Source organism: Mastigoproctus giganteus, chromosome 14 (assembly GCF_048544385.1).
Source record: "Mastigoproctus giganteus isolate SK-2022 chromosome 14, ASM4854438v1, whole genome shotgun sequence".
NCBI classification, from domain to species: domain Eukaryota; kingdom Metazoa; phylum Arthropoda; class Arachnida; order Uropygi; family Thelyphonidae; genus Mastigoproctus; species Mastigoproctus giganteus.
In genome coordinates, this window is record NC_143588.1 from 75,752,936 (window position 1) to 75,772,621 (window position 19,686).

The window sequence follows — 19,686 nt, forward strand, 5'->3', positions numbered from 1 at the left end:
AGGGTATTTAGAACGAGAATATCGATTTGGATATTGCAGGATTAGATATCTGTTTGGTAGCTAATCGTTGTGAGTGTCTTACTTGTGTGTGTGTGGATGGGTTCAAGATTATGTTAAAAGAGGGTTATTTTTTCGAGATATACTTATTATGGTTCTCAAAAATAAAAAATCACTATTATAAAAATACCCCATATTTATTTTACACAGAACTCCAGGGCCCCGCAAATAGTCCTTGAACAGGGTCTCGCAAATTTTGAGGTCGGCCCTGTGTAACTCACAGTGGACCATGAGCAACCTGCAAGAAATGTCGCAACCGATGCACGCTGCTCTCACAATCATGCCCTTTTGAAATTGTGTTATATTTACTACGTTCCATAACTGTTACTTTATTACTTTGACTTTGGTGGTAATTTGCATCACGCCCAAATGCAAATTACCACCTTTCAAGCGTACGAAGTCGTTTGGTTTTTTATCCTGCGAGTAATGCAGAATGGTCCATTACAAATGGGGTGGCACAATTCAGTGATCACTGAGTGTAAGATACAAAGCATTATGATATGAATTGTATGAATATTGTATGAATCATAAGTAAAAAAAAACTAGTGATCATGTTTTTTGATTCGAATCTAAAAGAGACAGTGAAATAAAATGTAGAATCGATACATGGGGTTACTTAAAGGAAGGAAGAATACGACCGCTGAGGTTGTTGTAGGGTTTTATGTGCAACAGCAACTTAGGCGCTGTTTATATGTTTGTAAATTGGGTGTGTTCTGTGATCGATTTGCTGTTTGCTGGAGGAAAAAGCATGTAACCCTTGCTTGAGATCGACTAACTCTGCCACGTTGTGAATAAGACTCATAAAAATTCCTTCCGTCTTGACGAGATTCCAACTTAGGTCTTTTCCCTCCGATGTTGGGGGACGGAGTTAAGAAGAAATCTTTATTTTATACAGAATGCACATTGCTGTACACAACACTCTTCATGGCTACAAGCCAGGGGTTTACATAAAAGGAATAACACAATATAATAAACAAAGATGAGAATAATAAACAAAAACAAAAAAAAAAAATAGCACTATGTCCAATTATACAATGTGATTAAAGCCTGGAGCACACAAATGACAAATTTACACATGAAAGTATATTTACAACAGCATGTTAGCGAGTGACGTTATTTCCAGGGAGAAGTCCTTTTATAGTGCAGGACAGTCATCTGAGTAGGTGCAGAAAGGTTTGAACACTGGAGTGATGGCTCCATGGCAGTGATGGATAGATCCTCGGGAGTAGGCTCTAATGTCCCGTGATGTAGTCCTTAGAAGGAATGATGGAGTACGTTCTGCCTATATATCTTATCGACTGCGAACTTGTAGAGGTCGCCGTCCAAGGAGTGTATGTACTGCAGCATTTGCACGGGTAAGAACCGATCGGATAACTTTAACCGGCTTGGCACTAGGCTCCTTCATCCGCAGTTAGCCCAGAAGTCTGGTTCAGAAATAATGCTATCCATCATTTGGAGAGCAAAGACGAGTCTTCTCTCATGAATGATGACAGGAAAATGTCTGATGTTGATAGCTGCCAACATCTGGGTGGTCCTTGGTGCAGGGGGAAGCCAAAATTTCCATATGACTTACGTTAGCCAGAATTTCCCCTGGAAAATCCGTCTAAGATGCGTCGTAGCAGTTGAAGTCCAGACTTCTGCGCCTAGAGTATGATCGGATATACGCGTCTTAATGTATCTGCACCCAACAGCCTGGTCATGGACGTGTACAAGTTGTTGCTTAAGCATCCACTGGAGTCGACAGAACTTTATTTGTAAGTGGTCTAAGTGCGGTAGAAAGGAAACCTGGTCAAAAATAACGCCCAGATCCGTATGTTGTTGGACAGAAGAAATTGCGGACCCTCTTAAATGGCTTCTGTTTGAGCGAGAAAGTAAACTGTTTCGACTTCTCAGGATTGATGTGAAGACTGAAACCGGAGAGGAAGGCCTCAAGGTTGCGGATTTTCTAAAGGATTAAGGCATTGATGTAGTCAGCAGTGTCTCCAGGGTTGATGGGAGTGCACAGTTTATGTCATCAGCAAAGGTGATAATACCAGTTCAGTCGTTCACGAACGGCACGAGAACAGCTAAGAATAAGATTCCAGACAGGACTCCGTCTTGTGTAACTCCAGCTGTCATAGTCCCGGTGTGGCGCAGATTGCCATCGTGAGCAATAAAAGTCCTGTTCCTCACTTACTGGTACATGATGCTTTATTTCTAAGTGATTTCAATAAATTTTGTGCAATAACGTGACTGAGCCGAAACAGCCAAATGACTCCTTTTGCTCAACACTGCGGTGAATATTACATAAATTGGATCTAATTATAAGGTCCTTATTCTACATTTTTAACTTCGACAAGAGTGAACACATGACAGTACAGTTATACAATATAAAACACTATGTTCTTTGGCGGGAGCTTCAGCTCTCCTCTTCATGGATCCGTTTGTGCTATGTATACCTTGCCTGCCTCGGAAAAGAAGAGTTGCCCTCACTCAGTGTGTTTAGACTTCCTTTTGAAAATCATTTATGCGTTAGGGCCACCACATACTGTATATTCTTTTAATATTATTATTATCAGTGTTTAATATGATTCCTATTCTATTCCGATATGAAATTTTGGACATTATTCGCGAATCCTCTCGAGTATATTTAGATCCCCACTGGTTTGCTGACCACAGGGTGGATGCCCTCGAAGGAAATAAATTGAGGGGCCCATCAAGCTCTCAGCTGCCCACATCAACGCCAGAGCTTGCACTTGGTCATCACGCAACACAGCGGCAACCCCCAAGGCAGAATGCGCTGGTCCCACAGGAACTATTAGTTGTTGGTGACTCTATTGTCAGGGAAACGGGGAACATGCTATGTAAAAAGGATAGGTGGAACAGGACCAGGGTATGTCTGCCAGGGGCAAAGGTTGATGACGTTGTAGAGCGGATATCATCTTTCAAGGGCACAAAAGGTGATATAGTTGTACACGTTGGCACTAATGATATTAAGAGTAGGAGACCGGCAGAATTACTCAACAAGTACAGGTCACTGTTGAAAAAAAGCCGAGAATTAGGGTTGAATTTGAAAGTGTCTGCAATTCTGCCCAGACACGATAGGAGGGAGTATATGATGAGAGCCTTGTCGATCAATTCGGCCCTGGAAAGATTGTGCAAGGCTCAAGGGGTAGAATTTTTTTCAGCCTGGACTGTACTTGTTAACAGGAGAGATTGCTTCTACAGGGATGGGATACACTTAAATAGAAAGGGTGCAAGAATATTTGCTGATGCTATCGAGGCAGTGTTAGGTGGGTCGGAAAACTGCTAGCTTGGGGGGATACAAAGACTAATAGTTTAACAGTAACCGCAGGCAGAGGTGAAGGTGATTCTTGCACAACTTCTATTAGAATAAGAAGCGACCTGGAGCGAGGGGTGTTGGGGGTTTCAGGGACGGATGGCAGTCATCCTGGAATAGTTGGGTATATGGGATGTGTTAGGGTAACAAGGAATAGGCATAGGAGCATGTATGCTTGCATGTATACCAATGCTAGAAGTATAGTAAATAAATTTGATGAATTTGAAGTGTTGGTCAAGACATCAAAGGCGGATATTGTTGGGATAGCAGAGACGTGGTGTCACAATGATATAAGGAATGCAGAACTGGAATTTGGGGAGTACAATGTGTACAGAAAGGATAGACAGGACAGAAAGGGAGGAGGTGTTATGCTGTTAATTAAGAAAAACATAAAATCAAAAGAAGTGCATCCAGTTGATATAGATGGACAGTGCACTGTTGAGTCAGTTTGGTGTGACATAAGCACTGCAAAAGCAAAAATAAGAGTAGGAGTGTGTTATAGGCCTAATGACTCGAATGAGTACAATGAACAATTGTACAGAGAAATAGAGTGGGCCAGTAAATCAGAATGTCTTATAATGGGGGATTTTAACTTCCCAGATATTGACTGGAACTTGTGGGTTGGTCACTCACACAGTAGTCAGACTTTTGTGGATTTATTGGATGATTGTTTTCTGCAGCAGCATGTTCGAGACGCAACCAGAGAAAGTAATACTCTTGATCTGGTTATCAGCAGTGATCATTCGTGTATTAAGAATTTGCAGATAAAGGAACCACTAGGTGGCAGTGATCACAGTGTGCTGAAGTGGGATTTACTCAAAGAGGTAACTACCGTCAGGGGTAAAGGAAAGGGTTTTTGCTTCCGTAAAGGGGAGTACAGTGGTCTCAGACAGTTTTTAAATTCTGTACAGTGGGATCGACTGACGATGTTACAAACAGTAAATTCTAAGTGGGAAGCATTCAAGGAATTAATCGTGGAAGCTACTAGACTTTTCATACCGATGAAGAAATATTGTTCAAGGTTTAGGCCTAAATGGTTATCAAATGAACTAATGAGACTCGTGACAGAGAAGAAAAATGCATGGGATGCATATAAATTATCAGGCGACGCAGAAGCCTGTAGCAGATATAAGCTAGTCTGTAATCAGGTCACAAAGGAGGTTCGGCAGGCAAAGGCGGATTACGAGAAATCTTTGGCAAAAGATGCTAAGAAAAACAGCAAGGATTTCTTTACTTATATAAACTCTAAAAGGAAGGGGCTGAATATGATTGGTCCACTTGACATCGATGGTTCGACTGTTGATGATCCTGCTCAGATAGCAAACAAACTGAATGAGTATTTTGCATCTACATTCACACGTGAGGAATCATTACAGTTTGAAAATGGAAGAAGGTTATCAAATTGTAGCAGTGTGCTTAATGATTTTGTAATAACTGAGAGCAAAGTGGAGGAGAAATTGTTGAAGTTAAACATAAGAAAGGCACCTGGGGCGGATGGGATCTATCCAGTTATATTAAAGGAGGCGGCAAAGCAACTAAGCAAACCCTTAGCCATAATTATGAGAGCATCCTTGGATTCAGGGGAGGTTCCCACGGACTGGAGATGTGCAAATGTATCCCCAATTCACAAAGGAGGTTCGAAGGGTGACACGAATAATTACAGACCAGTTAGTTTAACTTCTGTTCCGGGTAAAATAATGGAGTCACTGGTTAAAGATGCATTGCAGGATCATCTAGACAAGACTGCAGCAATAATTCAGACACAGGGTTTGTTAAGGGAAAGTCTTGTCTGACAAATTTGATTGGTTATTATGATGTGGTCACAAAGGAACTGGATGCAAAAAATAATTTTGATATCATATACTTGGATTTCAGGAAAGCTTTTGACACTGTTGCGCATGGAAGACTACTGTACAAATTGGAGCAGAATGGTATTAAGGGTAAGTTGCTACAATGGATAAAAGGATGGTTAAGTGGGAGAAGACAGAGGGTGGTAATCAATGGGTGCTGCTCTTCGTGGACTAATGTTATTAGTGGAGTCCCACAGGGTTCGGTGTTGGGTCCACTGTTGTTTTGTATATTTATCAATGATATTGATGAAGGTATATCAGGATTAATGTCGAAGTTTGCAGATGACACGAAGGTTGGCAGGGTTGTTAATGACAGTAATGGCAGTGTGCTACTGCAACAGGATCTAGATAATTTGGGCAGATGGGCTAAGAAGTGGCAACTGAAGTTTAACCTTGACAAATGCAAAGTATTGCATATGGGTAGAAGTAACCCCAGAGAAACGTACCAACTGTGTGGTACTACACTTAAGGTGGTAGAAAATGAAAAAGACCTGGGAGTAATTGTGCAGTCAGATATGAAGTTTTCTGAGCAATGTAGACAGGCTGCTAGGGCAGGTCATGGGGTTTTGTCAATGATATATAGGAATTTTGCTTGCAGGGAAAAGGAGGTGATTGTCCCTCTGTATAAGGCAATGGTCAGGCCACGCCTTGAGTACTGCGTACAGGTCTGGAGGCCTCATTTTAGGAAGGATGTAGATTTGCTTGAGCGTGTACAGAGAAGAGCAACACGATTGGTGAGGGGAATGAAGGGATCCTCTTACCAAGAGAGGCTTAAGTTCTGCAAATTGCAGTGGCTGGAGACTAGGCACCTGCGCGGTGATCTAATTGAGGTCTATAAGGCCTTGAATGGGTTGAGCACGCTGAATTCTGATGGGATCCTCCCACTTGTTCAGAATACGAACCTACGGGGACATAAGTTCAAATTAAGAAAGGATAGATGTAGAATAGATGTGCGGAAATTTGCCTTTAGCCAGCGGGTGGTTAATTGCTGGAACAAACTTCCATCTGTCGTTGTGGAAGTTGATAGGTTAAATAAATTTAAGGAGGAACTGGACAGGCAATTGGAGGGTATGGTGTGATTTTTTTTTTTTTTTTTTTTTGGCTGATGCTGCATAAGCTCCTACACTTGCTTTCTTGCATCAAGTGCCACTACTACTACTACTACTACTACTACTACAGTGGGAAATGCTGTTCTATTTGGGCGTCGCTTTAACATTGTACAGATAGGAAAGGTAGGGTAAAAAGTACATCAGAACTTATGCACAGTAGAAAATACAATCTGTAACATCTTTTTTATTATGTATTTTACTACAGCAATCACTACTATTTTTAGTTTTGTCTTACATAACTTATAATGACTTATTGGTGAAAAACTGATTTCTTTGGAAAGAGGATAAATAAACAGTACAGTGTAGGATATCTTCTAAATAACTTTAAAATTAAATTTATATCTGTATAGAGTATTTTAGGGAAAGAACCCCATGCTATGTAGTAGAATAATTAATGTATAGGTTCTCTGCGTGTATAGGCTAGCACAGTGGTATCATCATCCTCTTCCCCACACCAGGTAGAAAAGGTCCGGGTTCGTATCTTGTCGATGACACGAGAAACTTTAATGGACTTTTTTCACTCCGCGGCTGAGTTAGTCGGGCTCAGGCTTAGATAGCAAGGTTTTTTTGCCTAGAAACTGTGGTTTTTCATCCAGCAAAACAGGCAAATCAACTAGATGGTCTGCGTGGTAGCACCGTGGTGTCGTTACCGTCCTCCGCACACCGGGTGGAAAAGGTTCGGTTTGAATCCCGTCGATGACGCGAGGAACTTTAATGGGATTTTTTTCATTCCGTGGCTGAGTTAGTCGGTCTCAGGAGTATTTGGCAAGGTTTTTCCCCCAGAAACTGGGTTTTTTCGTCTAACAAAACAGGCAAATCAACCAGAACATATGCAATTTACAGACACAGAATGTTATTATTATGGTCACGAATGGGTAACCCTAATAAATAGTTTTTTTTTTAACGTATAGGGCAATAGCATCGGTTTAATTCGTAGCCATCTACCAAAGTAGTTTAATTGGCATAATTTTAATTATACCTCACATTGTGAATGCCTTCACAATGAGCTGCCATATTATACTTCATAACTGGGTTGTCACTATTGCAATACCAGGGTATCTTCCCACCCACCGATGAGAAGCCAATAAGTTTGAACCGGTACCGTCTGGGTGGTGGTATCCGCCGATAATAAGTAACAGTAGTCTTCTCCACCGATGAAGTGTTACTTATTCGAGGTAGTACAATACCATGGCAACTCGTTGTGAAGGCATCCACAATATGAGATATAATTTAAACGATGCCAATTAAACTGACGCTATTGCACTAACCTATACGTTATTTATATCTTTATTAAATTAAATATATTTACCATAGTTTGGGTGAACAGTGGCGCTCTATTTTGTGCATACCGTATTAGGAAAATGATGGCAACTTGCCTAAAGTTATCTTTCTCTTCCCACTTAGAAACCCCCAGATGCTCAACGTTTGTGCTGCTGTACATTTTGTCGTTACGCCTGTCTACGACACAGTTGCCTTTTAGTAAGCGGAAGGGTGTGTGTGTAAAGTGCATGCGCGATGGAGAAGTCAACTGAGTCACATCAAACTTCCTGTAATTTCTTAGACTTCAACAAGATGTCGAAGGTAAAGAAAGTGCTAGATGAAGCGCGTGAACACAATAATCCCGAAATTGACCTTGTCGAGAGGAATATTGCATCTTTCGAAGAGATGCCCGGAATCTGTAAGTACTGAACTCCAGTTAGGATGTTGCTTGAGAAATCGGAGCTGTTTCCAAATTTGGAATTTTAAATTTAGAAACCGGTTTTTGTAGTATGAGGTCACACCGTATCTTAGGCGTGACTATGTGGATAATGTAAACAGTAAGACAGAAGATGCCATCTGCTTTTTAATTATATTAGTTTGGAATTTAAATAGATTACTCTTGGAAGAATATTTTATAGTTAAAATTGGGTCCCACAATACTTTGATAATATAAATTTGTTTTGTAGCATATTGTGATATATGTCCTGTTGGATATTTTTATTACTTCTTCTAATCCAAAATATACCTCGAGGTAGAAGTAATGAGTATTTTCAGTGTTAGTTAAGTCAAGTCTTTAGTAAGTTGACTTAAATGCTTTCCAAAACAAACGTATTTTTAAATATTTAGGATATGTTGACAGTTTAGATTAGCAAGCTTTAAATTAATTTGCAAGAACCCACACCCATTTTCATTAATAAAGAATTCCATTACAATTAAGTAGATATTTTCAAATGTATTTCTTTTTATCTAATAATTTTATTACTGTTGTTTTTTTAATAGGTATAATTTCTCTAATCTGTAAATTGAAGCAGGCACTGATGATAATAAACACTGGAAACAAAAAAAAAAAAAAAAAGGAAAGAGATTATTTTATTTGATATCAGTGAGACTCTAACAGTAAAATGATCATAGATCCTTCATAACTTCATGTGGGTCAGAAAACTGAAATCTTGGGGGGGGGGAGTAATTTCAAAACCTGCTGGGGGTATTGATGGAACAAGTAAATATAAGGACTGTGTCATAGTAACTAAGAATAGGAACTGCATGTAGACTAATGCTAGGGGCATAGCAAATCAGTTTGATGGATTTGAAGTACTGATTAAGTCATCAAATGCAAATGTAGGGATATCAGATACACAGTGCCATTCAGAATAAGGGATCCAGAATATGATTATGGGGAGTACAGTATGTACAGAAAACAGGGGGAGGTTATACTCTTAGTGAAGAAGCATATTAAATATAAGGCAGTGCATTCAGTCAACATGGGGACCAATGGAATGTTGAGTCAGTTTGATATGACATAAGCATGGGGAAAATGAAAGTGAGTAGGAATGTGTTATAGGTCGAATGATTATGGTGGGTATAACCAACATCTATAGAGAGAAGTAGAATGGGCCAGTAAATTTGAATGTCTTATAATGGGGTATTTTAAGATTCCATATATTGACTGAACCTGTGGGTTGGTCATTCACACAACAGCAAGACTTTTATTTTGGGTTTATTGACTGTTTTCTATAGCAGCATGTTAAAGAGGCAACAGAAGGAAGCAATACTCTTGATCTGATTATTGGAAGTGATCCTTCATGCATTAAGAATCTGCAGGTTAAAGAACCACTAGGTGGCAGTGCTCACAATGTGCTGATGTGGAATTTGCTTAATGACAACTATGTTGTCTCAGACAGTTGTGTCACTATGTTGTCTCAGACAGTTTTTAAATTCTATGCAGTGGGATCATCTGATGATGTTACCAACAGCAAATTCTAATGGGGAAGCATTAAGGAAGTAATTGTAGAAGTTACTAGGCCCTGGGGTGTAGTGGAGGGCATATGCAGGTGTATGCTGTATGCTATTCACTTAAAAAATCCTCTGGATTTTTTTAAGTGAATAGCATATACCTTCTGGTTTTTGAAAGACTTGAAAAAACAAATATTATTAAAATATTTACTGAAAATTAAAAAATAAATTTATTAGAATTTGATTCTTAGGCAATACTTATAGTTTTATTAATTTTAAAATATATGGTGTGTATATATACATAAGTAAGTAAATATGCGATATATATATATATATATATATATATATATATATATAAAATGTAATTTTAAAATAAAAGTTTCACTTTTATTTCAAAAGTACTTCTATTCATACATACTTATATATATAGGGTGATCCAAAAGTCAGTAAACAATTAAAGAATTGGTATTTCAGTGAATTTTTGATGTATGGTAATGAGATTAGTGCAGAAATGCATAAAATTACGTGTGGTTTTTCCGAAAGAACGTCAAAATTATTTCCAAATATGTCCACCAAGTGGCACTTGACTGTAACACCACAAAGCACCTCATTATAGTAAATGTTCAATGTGGCAGCCTTCGTCGCCGAGCACTGTCTGAAGATGAGGAACAACGTTATGGACAGCATGAAACAGCATTTCTGGTGGTATCATTGATACCTGCTGTCGTATAGAGTCTTTTAGCATTGCCAATGACATTGGGTGATCTCTGTAAACCCGTGACTTCAGGTAGCCCCATAACCAAAAGTCACAGGGCATCAGGTCTGGAGACCTTGGTGGCCATTCATGCTGAAAGTGACGGCTTATCACTCGATTCTTTCCAAACACTGAGAGTAACAGTTGTTTCACAGGAGAAGCAATATGGGATGGTGCTCCATCCTGCACGAATGTCACAACATCCAAAGCTTGCCTTTCCCCCCAGGCTAGGGATAATGCAGTTTCGTCACAGGTCAGCATAACGCTGACCTGTGACAGTGATAGTTTCAAAACCAGAGCCACTGATTTCCTGAAAGAAAAATGGCCCTATAACAAAAGAAGAGGTGAATCCACACCACACTGTTACTTTTGACTGATGCAATGGAGTTTCCATGTAGAAGATAGTTAGAAGAAGATAATTTACTTTGACCAATATATCAGCTTCAGAGTTGAAGAAGAAGATAATTTACTTTGACAAAGTTAAAAGAAGATAATTTACTTTGACCAATATATCAGCTTCAGAGTTGAAGCTGATATACTGGTGAAACATCAGAGCCAGTTTCCTTAAAGACTCCTTAAGCCAAACCTTGTTTTTTTGTTATATGACACAGTTTATTTTATTCATACTGTATTCCTCATATACATAGGAAACATAAACAGAGTTTAATTTCTCTAACAGCTTTAATTTCTGTGCAACACTCAGATAAACACGCTATCTTTTCACCAGTTTTCTTATAACTATGATGATACACTGTAAGTGAAGTTATAATAAAGAAACAAGGCACAGGCAAACATTTAACGATATGTTAGTGAGCATATACGTAAGTAGACTGGGATACTTGCTGTTGGCTTCCATGATACGCGAGTTCCTGGTTTTCCATGTCTCATGAGCACACCCAAAATACACTCTGGATCCCAGTAATTTTTGTCCATTAAATCCAGTCTGCTAAATCCAGGTCCATAAAATCAAGGATTTACTGTAGTTTGTTTTCAAATATCTTTATATAACTATAAAGTACTTTTATTATAACTATTTGGTCTATTTTATGACTAATTTCTGTTGTCTTTATGATTACTTGATATATGTTTGCACATTTGATTTTAATTATACTGAAATTACTTTCTTGTTTTTCTTTCAGTGAGTATGCAGAATATTACAAGGCTGACTTTAAGTCATAATAAGATCATCAGTAAGTATATATTAATTTGAAAAGTTTGTATCTGAAATTGTTTTATGCAGATATCACTGTATAAATAAGGCTACTAATCTCTGTTAATTTTTTATTCATATTTATGCCTCTCATTTTTGTGTTTTTAGTGTAAAAATTCCCCTGTTGTTTATTTAGTTCCCACAGTACTTTCTCTTCATCACATAGACTCCCCCCCTTCCTCTGAGATGTATAGTTTCTACATCCCCAGTCTCTCTCTCTCTCTCTCTCTCTCTCTCTCTCTCTCTCTCTCTCTTCTCACTAAACAAGTCTCCTATGTTTGGCCCCTTTCAAGAAGCTCATTCTTTTTTTTTTTTTTTTTTTTTTTGGTTGTGGCATCAGACCTGAATGCATATTCCTAATTTTGTTCACTATTGACTCATATAACTGGACTGTGACCTTCTCTCTAGATGCAAAAGTACAGTAAATCATCGATAAGACACTATGTTCCTTCCTTTCCAGGATGAAAAGTTTATCTTCCTTGGATAATCATCATGCCTCATGATATAATAACACTTAGTTATTTCCCAGACTTACATTGGCAGCATTAAAACACAATTGCCATTTCTTCAACCAATCAAGAAGCCTATACAGATCATTCCGAAGGAGCTCAGTTGACTTACATTGTTAACTACCCTCCCAATCTTCATAACATTTTCAAATTTCAACATTATAATATCCTTTATTCCCTCATCATTATCATTCAAGAAATTTGGAAACAGGAGTAGCCCAGCACCAAATCACAGGGCCCCACTTATAAACCTGTCCTACTCTGAAGACTGACTATTTATGGCAATCTTCTACCTCCTGTCATTTATCCATCCTTCAATTCACTACAGACTGTTGTCTGTAATCCCAGTTTGCTCCAGCTTGAACATATTTTTTGCCAAAAAAACACACACACGCCCATTAGTGATGGGCATAATCAGAGGTCATAATTGATTATGGCTCATAATCAAAATAATTATGGATTTTTGATAATCATGTGTAAAACAGACACACGCAAGAGAGAGAGAGAGAGAGAGAGAGAGAGAGAGAGAGATTATTGAAATAACTGATTACACTCTTCTGCATTTTGAAAAGAATTCACTGATGTTTTCTCAGAAAAGGGTGTTTCTGAATAATTTTCTAATGCTGATTTCAAAAATGACTTCCATTTGTTTCCATCATGTTAGGTTTATTCAGAAATAACAAACAAAAATTTGATTTTTCACAAAGTTTTATTAATTTTGGCAGAATTTGTCCACTGAAATTATAACAAAATGCTTCTTATACCAGACTTTTATATTTAAATACATGTTCAAAACACTATTAAAAAGGGCAGTGTGGTAAGAAGTCCACTAGACTCACCTCTCATTTTAAAACTGATGTACATTGGGTCAGATTTTCATTTCTTTGATTTTCTTGCAGATCCTACTTTACAGTCCCTCTTCAGGATCCAGCAATAGTCAGTCATCATGTTGACATTCCATCCTGGATGTCTTTGATGTCTTGATGAAACCTGTCACCCTGTTTTCACTAACATTTCCTAGATTTTCTGGGAAGTAGTCAATGTGGGAGTGTAAAAAAATGTACCTTGATACTCATGTTGCAAGCCAGCTTCTTGATGTTTACCAACATATTTTCAACTATATCCTTGTAGTCTGGATCCTTATTGTTCCCTAAAAAATTCTTTTATTCATAATTCCCTCAAAATCTCAGTCCCTCACCAATTTGCAAATTTCCATTGATCACCCAAGAGAATCTAAAACAAGGTATTTTTGTTGGGCCTCACTAATTTGCAAATATGAGGCCCAACAAAAATACCTTGTTTTAGATTGTCTTGGGTGATCAATGGGAATTTGGTATGAAGGTAGTTGAACGAGGGATTTTCCTGAGGTAACACTTTCACAGATGGTTTCATCAAACATGCAAGGGTGGAAGGAGAACAGTTTTGGGGTCTACCAGTGGTTTATGAAGTATGTTCTTTGATCCAGGCAATAAACTGCTCGCTCCTCTTTGGTCAGACCCAGACACAGTGGGGAAAAGAGTCTCCACTGTGTAGGATCGTAAATAATTCCTAAATAGTTTGTCATTTTACATTATCGCAAACAACCATAGAAACAACCTCAGAAGAGTAGAGAACTTGTTCTTGTTCTCTGTGTCTGTGCCATGCAAAAAACATCCCATGTACTAGAAGATTTTTTGACTTAAGTCTAAAACCAAGGAGTTCTGCAGATTCCTTTGATAAATTTGAATCTCTTACCAGATCATTGAATGCATGCTGTGTAAACAGTTGAGGACTAGACTCGGTGTCTCCAGGCATGTAGACTTCAGTTTCATCTTCAGAAGCTTCACTTTCACCATTCTCTGCTGCTACATTATCCAATATAAGTAGAAGGCATGGAATCAGCAGGTTATCTCCATGTGGGACTGCTGTAATGGCAGACGGACTATTAGGATACACAGCACCCTTCTTACTCTTTGCATTGTATCCCTCTACATTAACTAAGCAAAAGTAACAGTCATCATAGTGATTTGTAGGCTCCTGCCAAATCATGGGAATTGCAAATGGCATAGTTTTATTTTTGCCATTTTTCCACAATCTCATTGTGGAAAAATGGTAAAAAAACACACACACGCCCATTAGTGATGGGCGTGTGTGTGTGTGTGTGTGTGTGTGTGTGTGTGTGTGTGTGTGTGTGTGTGTGTGTGTGTGTGTGTGTGTGTGTGTGTGTGTGTGTTCAACACAGGTTCGACAAACTTTATGTGGAGCCCATTGTTTATCTTAGTCACCAAGTTTCACTCCAAAATAAGCACAGTACACATTTTTTACAAATTCTGTAATGTCTTGTATTTGTTTGGGGACTACATAACTTCCACAGATATAACAAAATAAGTTCAGATTGTTCAAACGCTTGCATGAAGACATTTTTCTCACTTTTCAGCACACGTTTGACATGATAACCTCAAAAATTAACTAAGCTCACACTAATAAACATTGCTGCATGGCGCTCTCAAGATCAGGAAACTAATGAATGAAGGCATTGTTGCCAACATGTGAAGATTTAGTTTACAAATTCCCAACATTTACTCCTAACTTAATACATTCAGTAATTCCCATGACATCAACTTAAGTGGTTTGTGAAAAATTGTAATAGAAAAAAACAAATGAACATTTCTAAAAACAGCTATTAGTTTACAAACACTGCAAACCATGCAGAGTGGTGTTACAAATCATTTTATTATGCCTATCACTAAAATATATTCATAAAAGATCACTCAAAATGTTATCTATCCGAGTAATAAAGAAACAACATTAACTAATTTTTATTTATTTATTTTTTTTCCCCAATATATTTTTCCTTGTTTAATATATGTCCACTGTTTTGTGAGCAAAGAGGAAATACCTACCACAAAGAAGTTCTGGGCTGAAAAAGCTGGTGCCTCCATAGCCAGGTGGGCAGGAGCAGCAGTGCGTAGCACATGCTTCTTGATTAGACCGGGGTTCGAGCGCGTGACCACCAAATACGGAGGATGCAGAAAGGTCAGGGAATGACCATCGCATATTCCCGGAGCAGTATGGCCTTAGTTGCTAATGCTCCTAAAAACCAAAATAACAACATAACAACAACTGAAAAGGCTGTGTTTTGGGGTTATCATCACTTGAAAATCAGAGCCCCTGGAGGTGTTTCTTGAGATTTCTGAAGAGGAAATAATTATTGAGAACTGGATCTGGACTGTAAGGCAAGTGCTTTAACTCCTGGAATCTACAGTCTCTCAGAGCAGTAATTAGCTTATAGAAATTGTATTCAGGAGTATTGTTATGCAGAAGCAAGACACCTTTGTTAATTTGCTCTCTCTTCCTTTATGTCTGCTTTTAAATTTTTGAGAACAGCAGCGTAGCATCTCCAGTGACTGTTCTTATGTGGCATGTAGTCTATCAAAAGAATTCTTTTCCTGATCTTCCTGCTCTGTTTTCATTACATATATTCCTGGTTTGTTTCCAGATTTTAGTAATGAATTTGTATTTCATTACTGAAACAACTTGTATTTCATTACCTGTTGCAACTCTTTAAAGAAACCTTTATAGATCTGCATCATGCACATGTAAATATTCCTCACAAATTTGAGCCTGCAGTGTTTCTGAAAAGGTATGAGCACTGTTGGCACCTAGTGAGAACTGACACTTTGACATGTCCAAGTGTTCATGGAGAATGGTCAATACTTACCTCTCAGAACTATTACATTTTCTGAGATAAAAATTGAAGACTGTGTAACTAGATCTTCGATTTCTTGGCACATCTTAGTATTAGTAGTGGCTAATGATGCAAGAAAGCAAGCTTATAAAGCCTCAAGCAAAAAAAAATAAAAAAAAAAAAACTCACATCACCTGTCCATCCCCTCTAACAGTTTTTCTAGTTCTTCCTTGAATTTATTCAAACTACCCACTTCCATAACAACAGATGGCAGTTTGTTCCAGCAGTCAATGACCTGCTGGCTGAAAGCAAACATCTACACATTTATCTTGCAACCATCTTTCCTTAATTTATGTCCACTCGTGTGTAAATCCCACATCAGCACACTGTGATCATTGCCACCCAGAGGGTCTTTTACCTGTAGGTTTTTAATGCATGAAGGATCACTGCTGATAATCAGATCGAGTATTGCATCCTTCTGTTGCCTCTCTGTCTCCAGCATGTGTAGAAATCAGTAATTCAATAAACCCTCCCCCCAAAAGTCTTGCTATTGTGTGAGTAACCAGCTCACAGGTTCAGTCAATATCTGGAATCTTAAAATACCCCATTATAAGACATTCCAATTTACTGGCCCATTTTATTTCTCTGTATAGGTGTTCGTTATACTCATCATAGTCATTAGACCTATAACTCATTCCTACTCTCACTTTCATTTTCCCAGTGCTTGTGTCTCACCAAACTGACTTAACATTGCACTGGTCACCCATGTTGACTGGATGCACTGCACTTTTGTTTTTCTTGGTACATAATAGCTACTGCTGCTAATGCACCATAAAAATTTTAAATCAAACAAGCAAAGCACTGCACTTTTGCACTGCCTTAGATTTAATATGCTTCTTCAATAAGAGCATAACCCCTCCTGTCCTCTATGCTTTCTGTATTCGCTATAATCCCCATAGTCAAATTCTGCATCCATTATGTCTGAATGACATTGTGTATCCAATATCCCTACAGCGTCTGTATTTGATGACTTAATAAGTACTTCAAATTTATTTACTATGCTCCTTGAATTAGTAGGCATGCAAGTGATGTACATGCACTTGTTCTTTCTCTTAGTTACCCTTACACAGCCCATGCATTTACTTGTTCTCTGATGACCCACAGCAGCACTTGAAATCCCCATCACCTTGTTTTTAACGCTTTTGCATGTTTCAATACGTGCAGTGCAAGAATCACTTTCACATCTGCCTGTGGCTATATTAGTCTGTGTATCCTCCCAAGCTATCAGTTTTCTGACCCACCTAATGCCACCTTGATAGCATCACCAAATATTCTTGCACCTCTTCTGTTTCAGTATATTTCTGGAGTTGTCACTTTTCTTGGTCATCCTAAGAAGGAGGTTATCTCCTGTGGATTTACCCAATTTCAACTGTCTGGACCAAAATTGTTTCTGGTCTTCAGATGGGGTAGTGTTATTATATACAGCTTTCATGGATTTGTGAATAACTTTTGATCCATTCCCTACCTTTTCAAAAATTTAGTGGTGACCCAATGTACCAATTTCATGAGATACTTTTTTTTTTTTTTTTTGACATGGCCACTTTAAATGTCTTCAGTACTTCACTATAATCAGTTGGACCTGTGCAAATAAGATAGACATTTATGCAAGTATGCTAAACTACAATATTTTTTTCCCTTATGTGTTCCCCCTCCCCCTTTCTGTTGTTTGTGCATTTATTCCTTCATTTATTAGAACTTTTCATTTTTGTATTGCAGTGCACTTTTATGCTGGAGCATGCATATTTAATTTTTTTCTTTAAGAATAAAAGGAAGTCAGATTTTTATGAGAAGGAATTCAAAAAGTCAGAATTTGCCTATTAAGGTGGTTTATTGGTTAGTTGGTCCGTGCATTGTCTGTATTGAGAGTTTCTCATTTATGTCTTAATTGTTGTGTGTATCTCAGTATGTTTAATTATGTGTCAGTTGATCTTATGGATTTTAGAGTCTGGTAAAGCAGGCTTATTGTTAACTGGCTGTTATTGTGTTGCCAGTCAAAGTGGAATACTGCATGTATGAATATATTGTGGTATTTTCTTATTTAATGATTACTTTAGTTCAACGTAGTTCCACTTTAGAGAAGCTTTACTGTAAAAGTATCATCATGTTAATAATAAGTGCTCTGCTTTGTATTTGTATAGTATTGGCTTTAGCAACAGTGAATCTGACCAAGGAGTTTTCTAACTGTCTGGCTCTGTAGAAACCTACTTGCAGAAATCATTATCTGTTATGTAAGTTCATTTTGTATTTATGAATTTGTTACACTGTATAGTATTTTCTGCAGTGATAATTTTTTGAATTTCTTTTATATGCATATTTCTTTTATATGTGGTCTTGCAGCATAATTGTTTCCTTGTAGTTGTTCAATAACCTAGTATGTGTTCATTCTGTTATTAATTTTTGGTATTTCACAATTGGTTTTGAGGTATGACTTTATTTATTGCATGAAGCTAGATGTGTGTTACTTTATGCATTTTTTTTTTTTTTTTGCAATGATTCATTCTGTTGATATCTTAATTTTTGGTGATTCTGAATAGTTTATTCCAGCTATAATTTAGCCTCTTTTTTAGAATACTTTCATCTTGAAACTAATCTTCTCATGAGTCATGTCATGTTTATTTCTGTATATTTACTCAGTTTTGTCGATTATTCGAGGAGAGAAGTATAGAAGGTAAAGGTGTTTTTCCTGTATGAATGTATTCTGTTCTGTTCTGTTTTTGTTTTGTTTTTTTCCCCTTTAGAATATTGAATTATTTTCCCAAAGTAGATACATGGGTAATCAAATTAATAAGTTTGTTTTGATTGTTTTTCATGTTATGCCATATATCTCTATATGCAATGATTAATTCATATGAATCATTGCATATAGAGATATAGCCTTCTCAGTTGTAATGGTCCTGCACTTGAACATGAATTCTATGCAAGTTTATTGAGTTCTTTACAGAAATTACAAAAGATTTGAACAAATTATTAGAAGGAATGTGCAAATGAAATGAATTAATTACATTTTTATTTTTTTTTATCATTTTACTGATAATAATTGCTATTCTGCATGTAGACATATCATACAGTTGCAGATTCTATCTTTTTTTTTTTTTTTTTTGTTTTCTCTCTGCTAAATTTTTCTTTTATAAATTCCTTTTGTTATTAAGTTACTTCTGTCCCACATTTATTTCCTTCTTCAAAATAGAATTTCTAAATTTTATATATATTTTTTGCCACACTTAATTCCTGTCTCTACTCTCTTCCTTTCCCTCCTCCCCCTCTGCTTCACTTTTTTTGATCTATCCATGACACCTTATTAACTAATAACTTATTGGTTTTAAATTGTTTGATGTTTTTGTTAATAATCTTTTAATAAAAGTTATTTTAAATGCCTAACTTCATTAAGACAATTCAGTTATAATTTCTGATAAAAATAAGTTTGTCATTAAATCATAAAAGTTGTAGAGATGTATATTTCATGCTTTTATGCAACTTACATATAATATGCAATTTTAGATATCCATCATTTGAGCTTTTTCTACAACCCTGATATTTCTCTTCTATATAATGCTATTAAAAATGCTTTCTCTGATACATTTTATGAAATAAATTTTATAAAAATTATATTTCTTTTAGTTGAAGAGCACATTTAGTCATGTGCTGATTATGTAGAATGAAAGACATTTCTCTCTGTATGTGTAGGGTTGGCTAAAAGATAGGAGGCAGAGGTCAGATAAAAAAAACAAGCATTTTTCAGGGTGGACCAGTGTAGTAAGCAGATTCAGTGTGGGGTCCCCTCTTGTATGACACTGATAAAGGAGTATAGGAAAAGCTGTCATAGTTTTCTGATGATTTAAGGGTAGGAAGGCTGGTTAATTGCCAGAACCAAGCCACGTTGCTTCAAAATGACTTAGATCAGTTGCATGTATGGTCTCAAAAAATGGACACTCAAGCTT

The 19,686-nt window shown here is 37.3% G+C and overlaps 1 protein-coding gene across 1 annotated transcript in view; it reads left to right on the top strand.

The window, feature by feature from the left end:
- The first annotated feature begins 7,757 nt into the window (after nt 1-7,757).
- Nucleotides 7,758-19,686, top strand: part of LOC150075254 (ras suppressor protein 1-like) — a 57,361-nt gene continuing 45,432 nt past the window's right edge. Inside the window, exons 1-2 of the mRNA XM_090389061.1 lie at nt 7,758-8,013; nt 11,442-11,492. Of these exons, the coding sequence (XP_090245187.1) occupies nt 7,851-8,013; nt 11,442-11,492 (214 nt within the window). The 5' untranslated portion in view covers nt 7,758-7,850. The remainder of the gene's footprint in view (nt 8,014-11,441; nt 11,493-19,686) is intronic.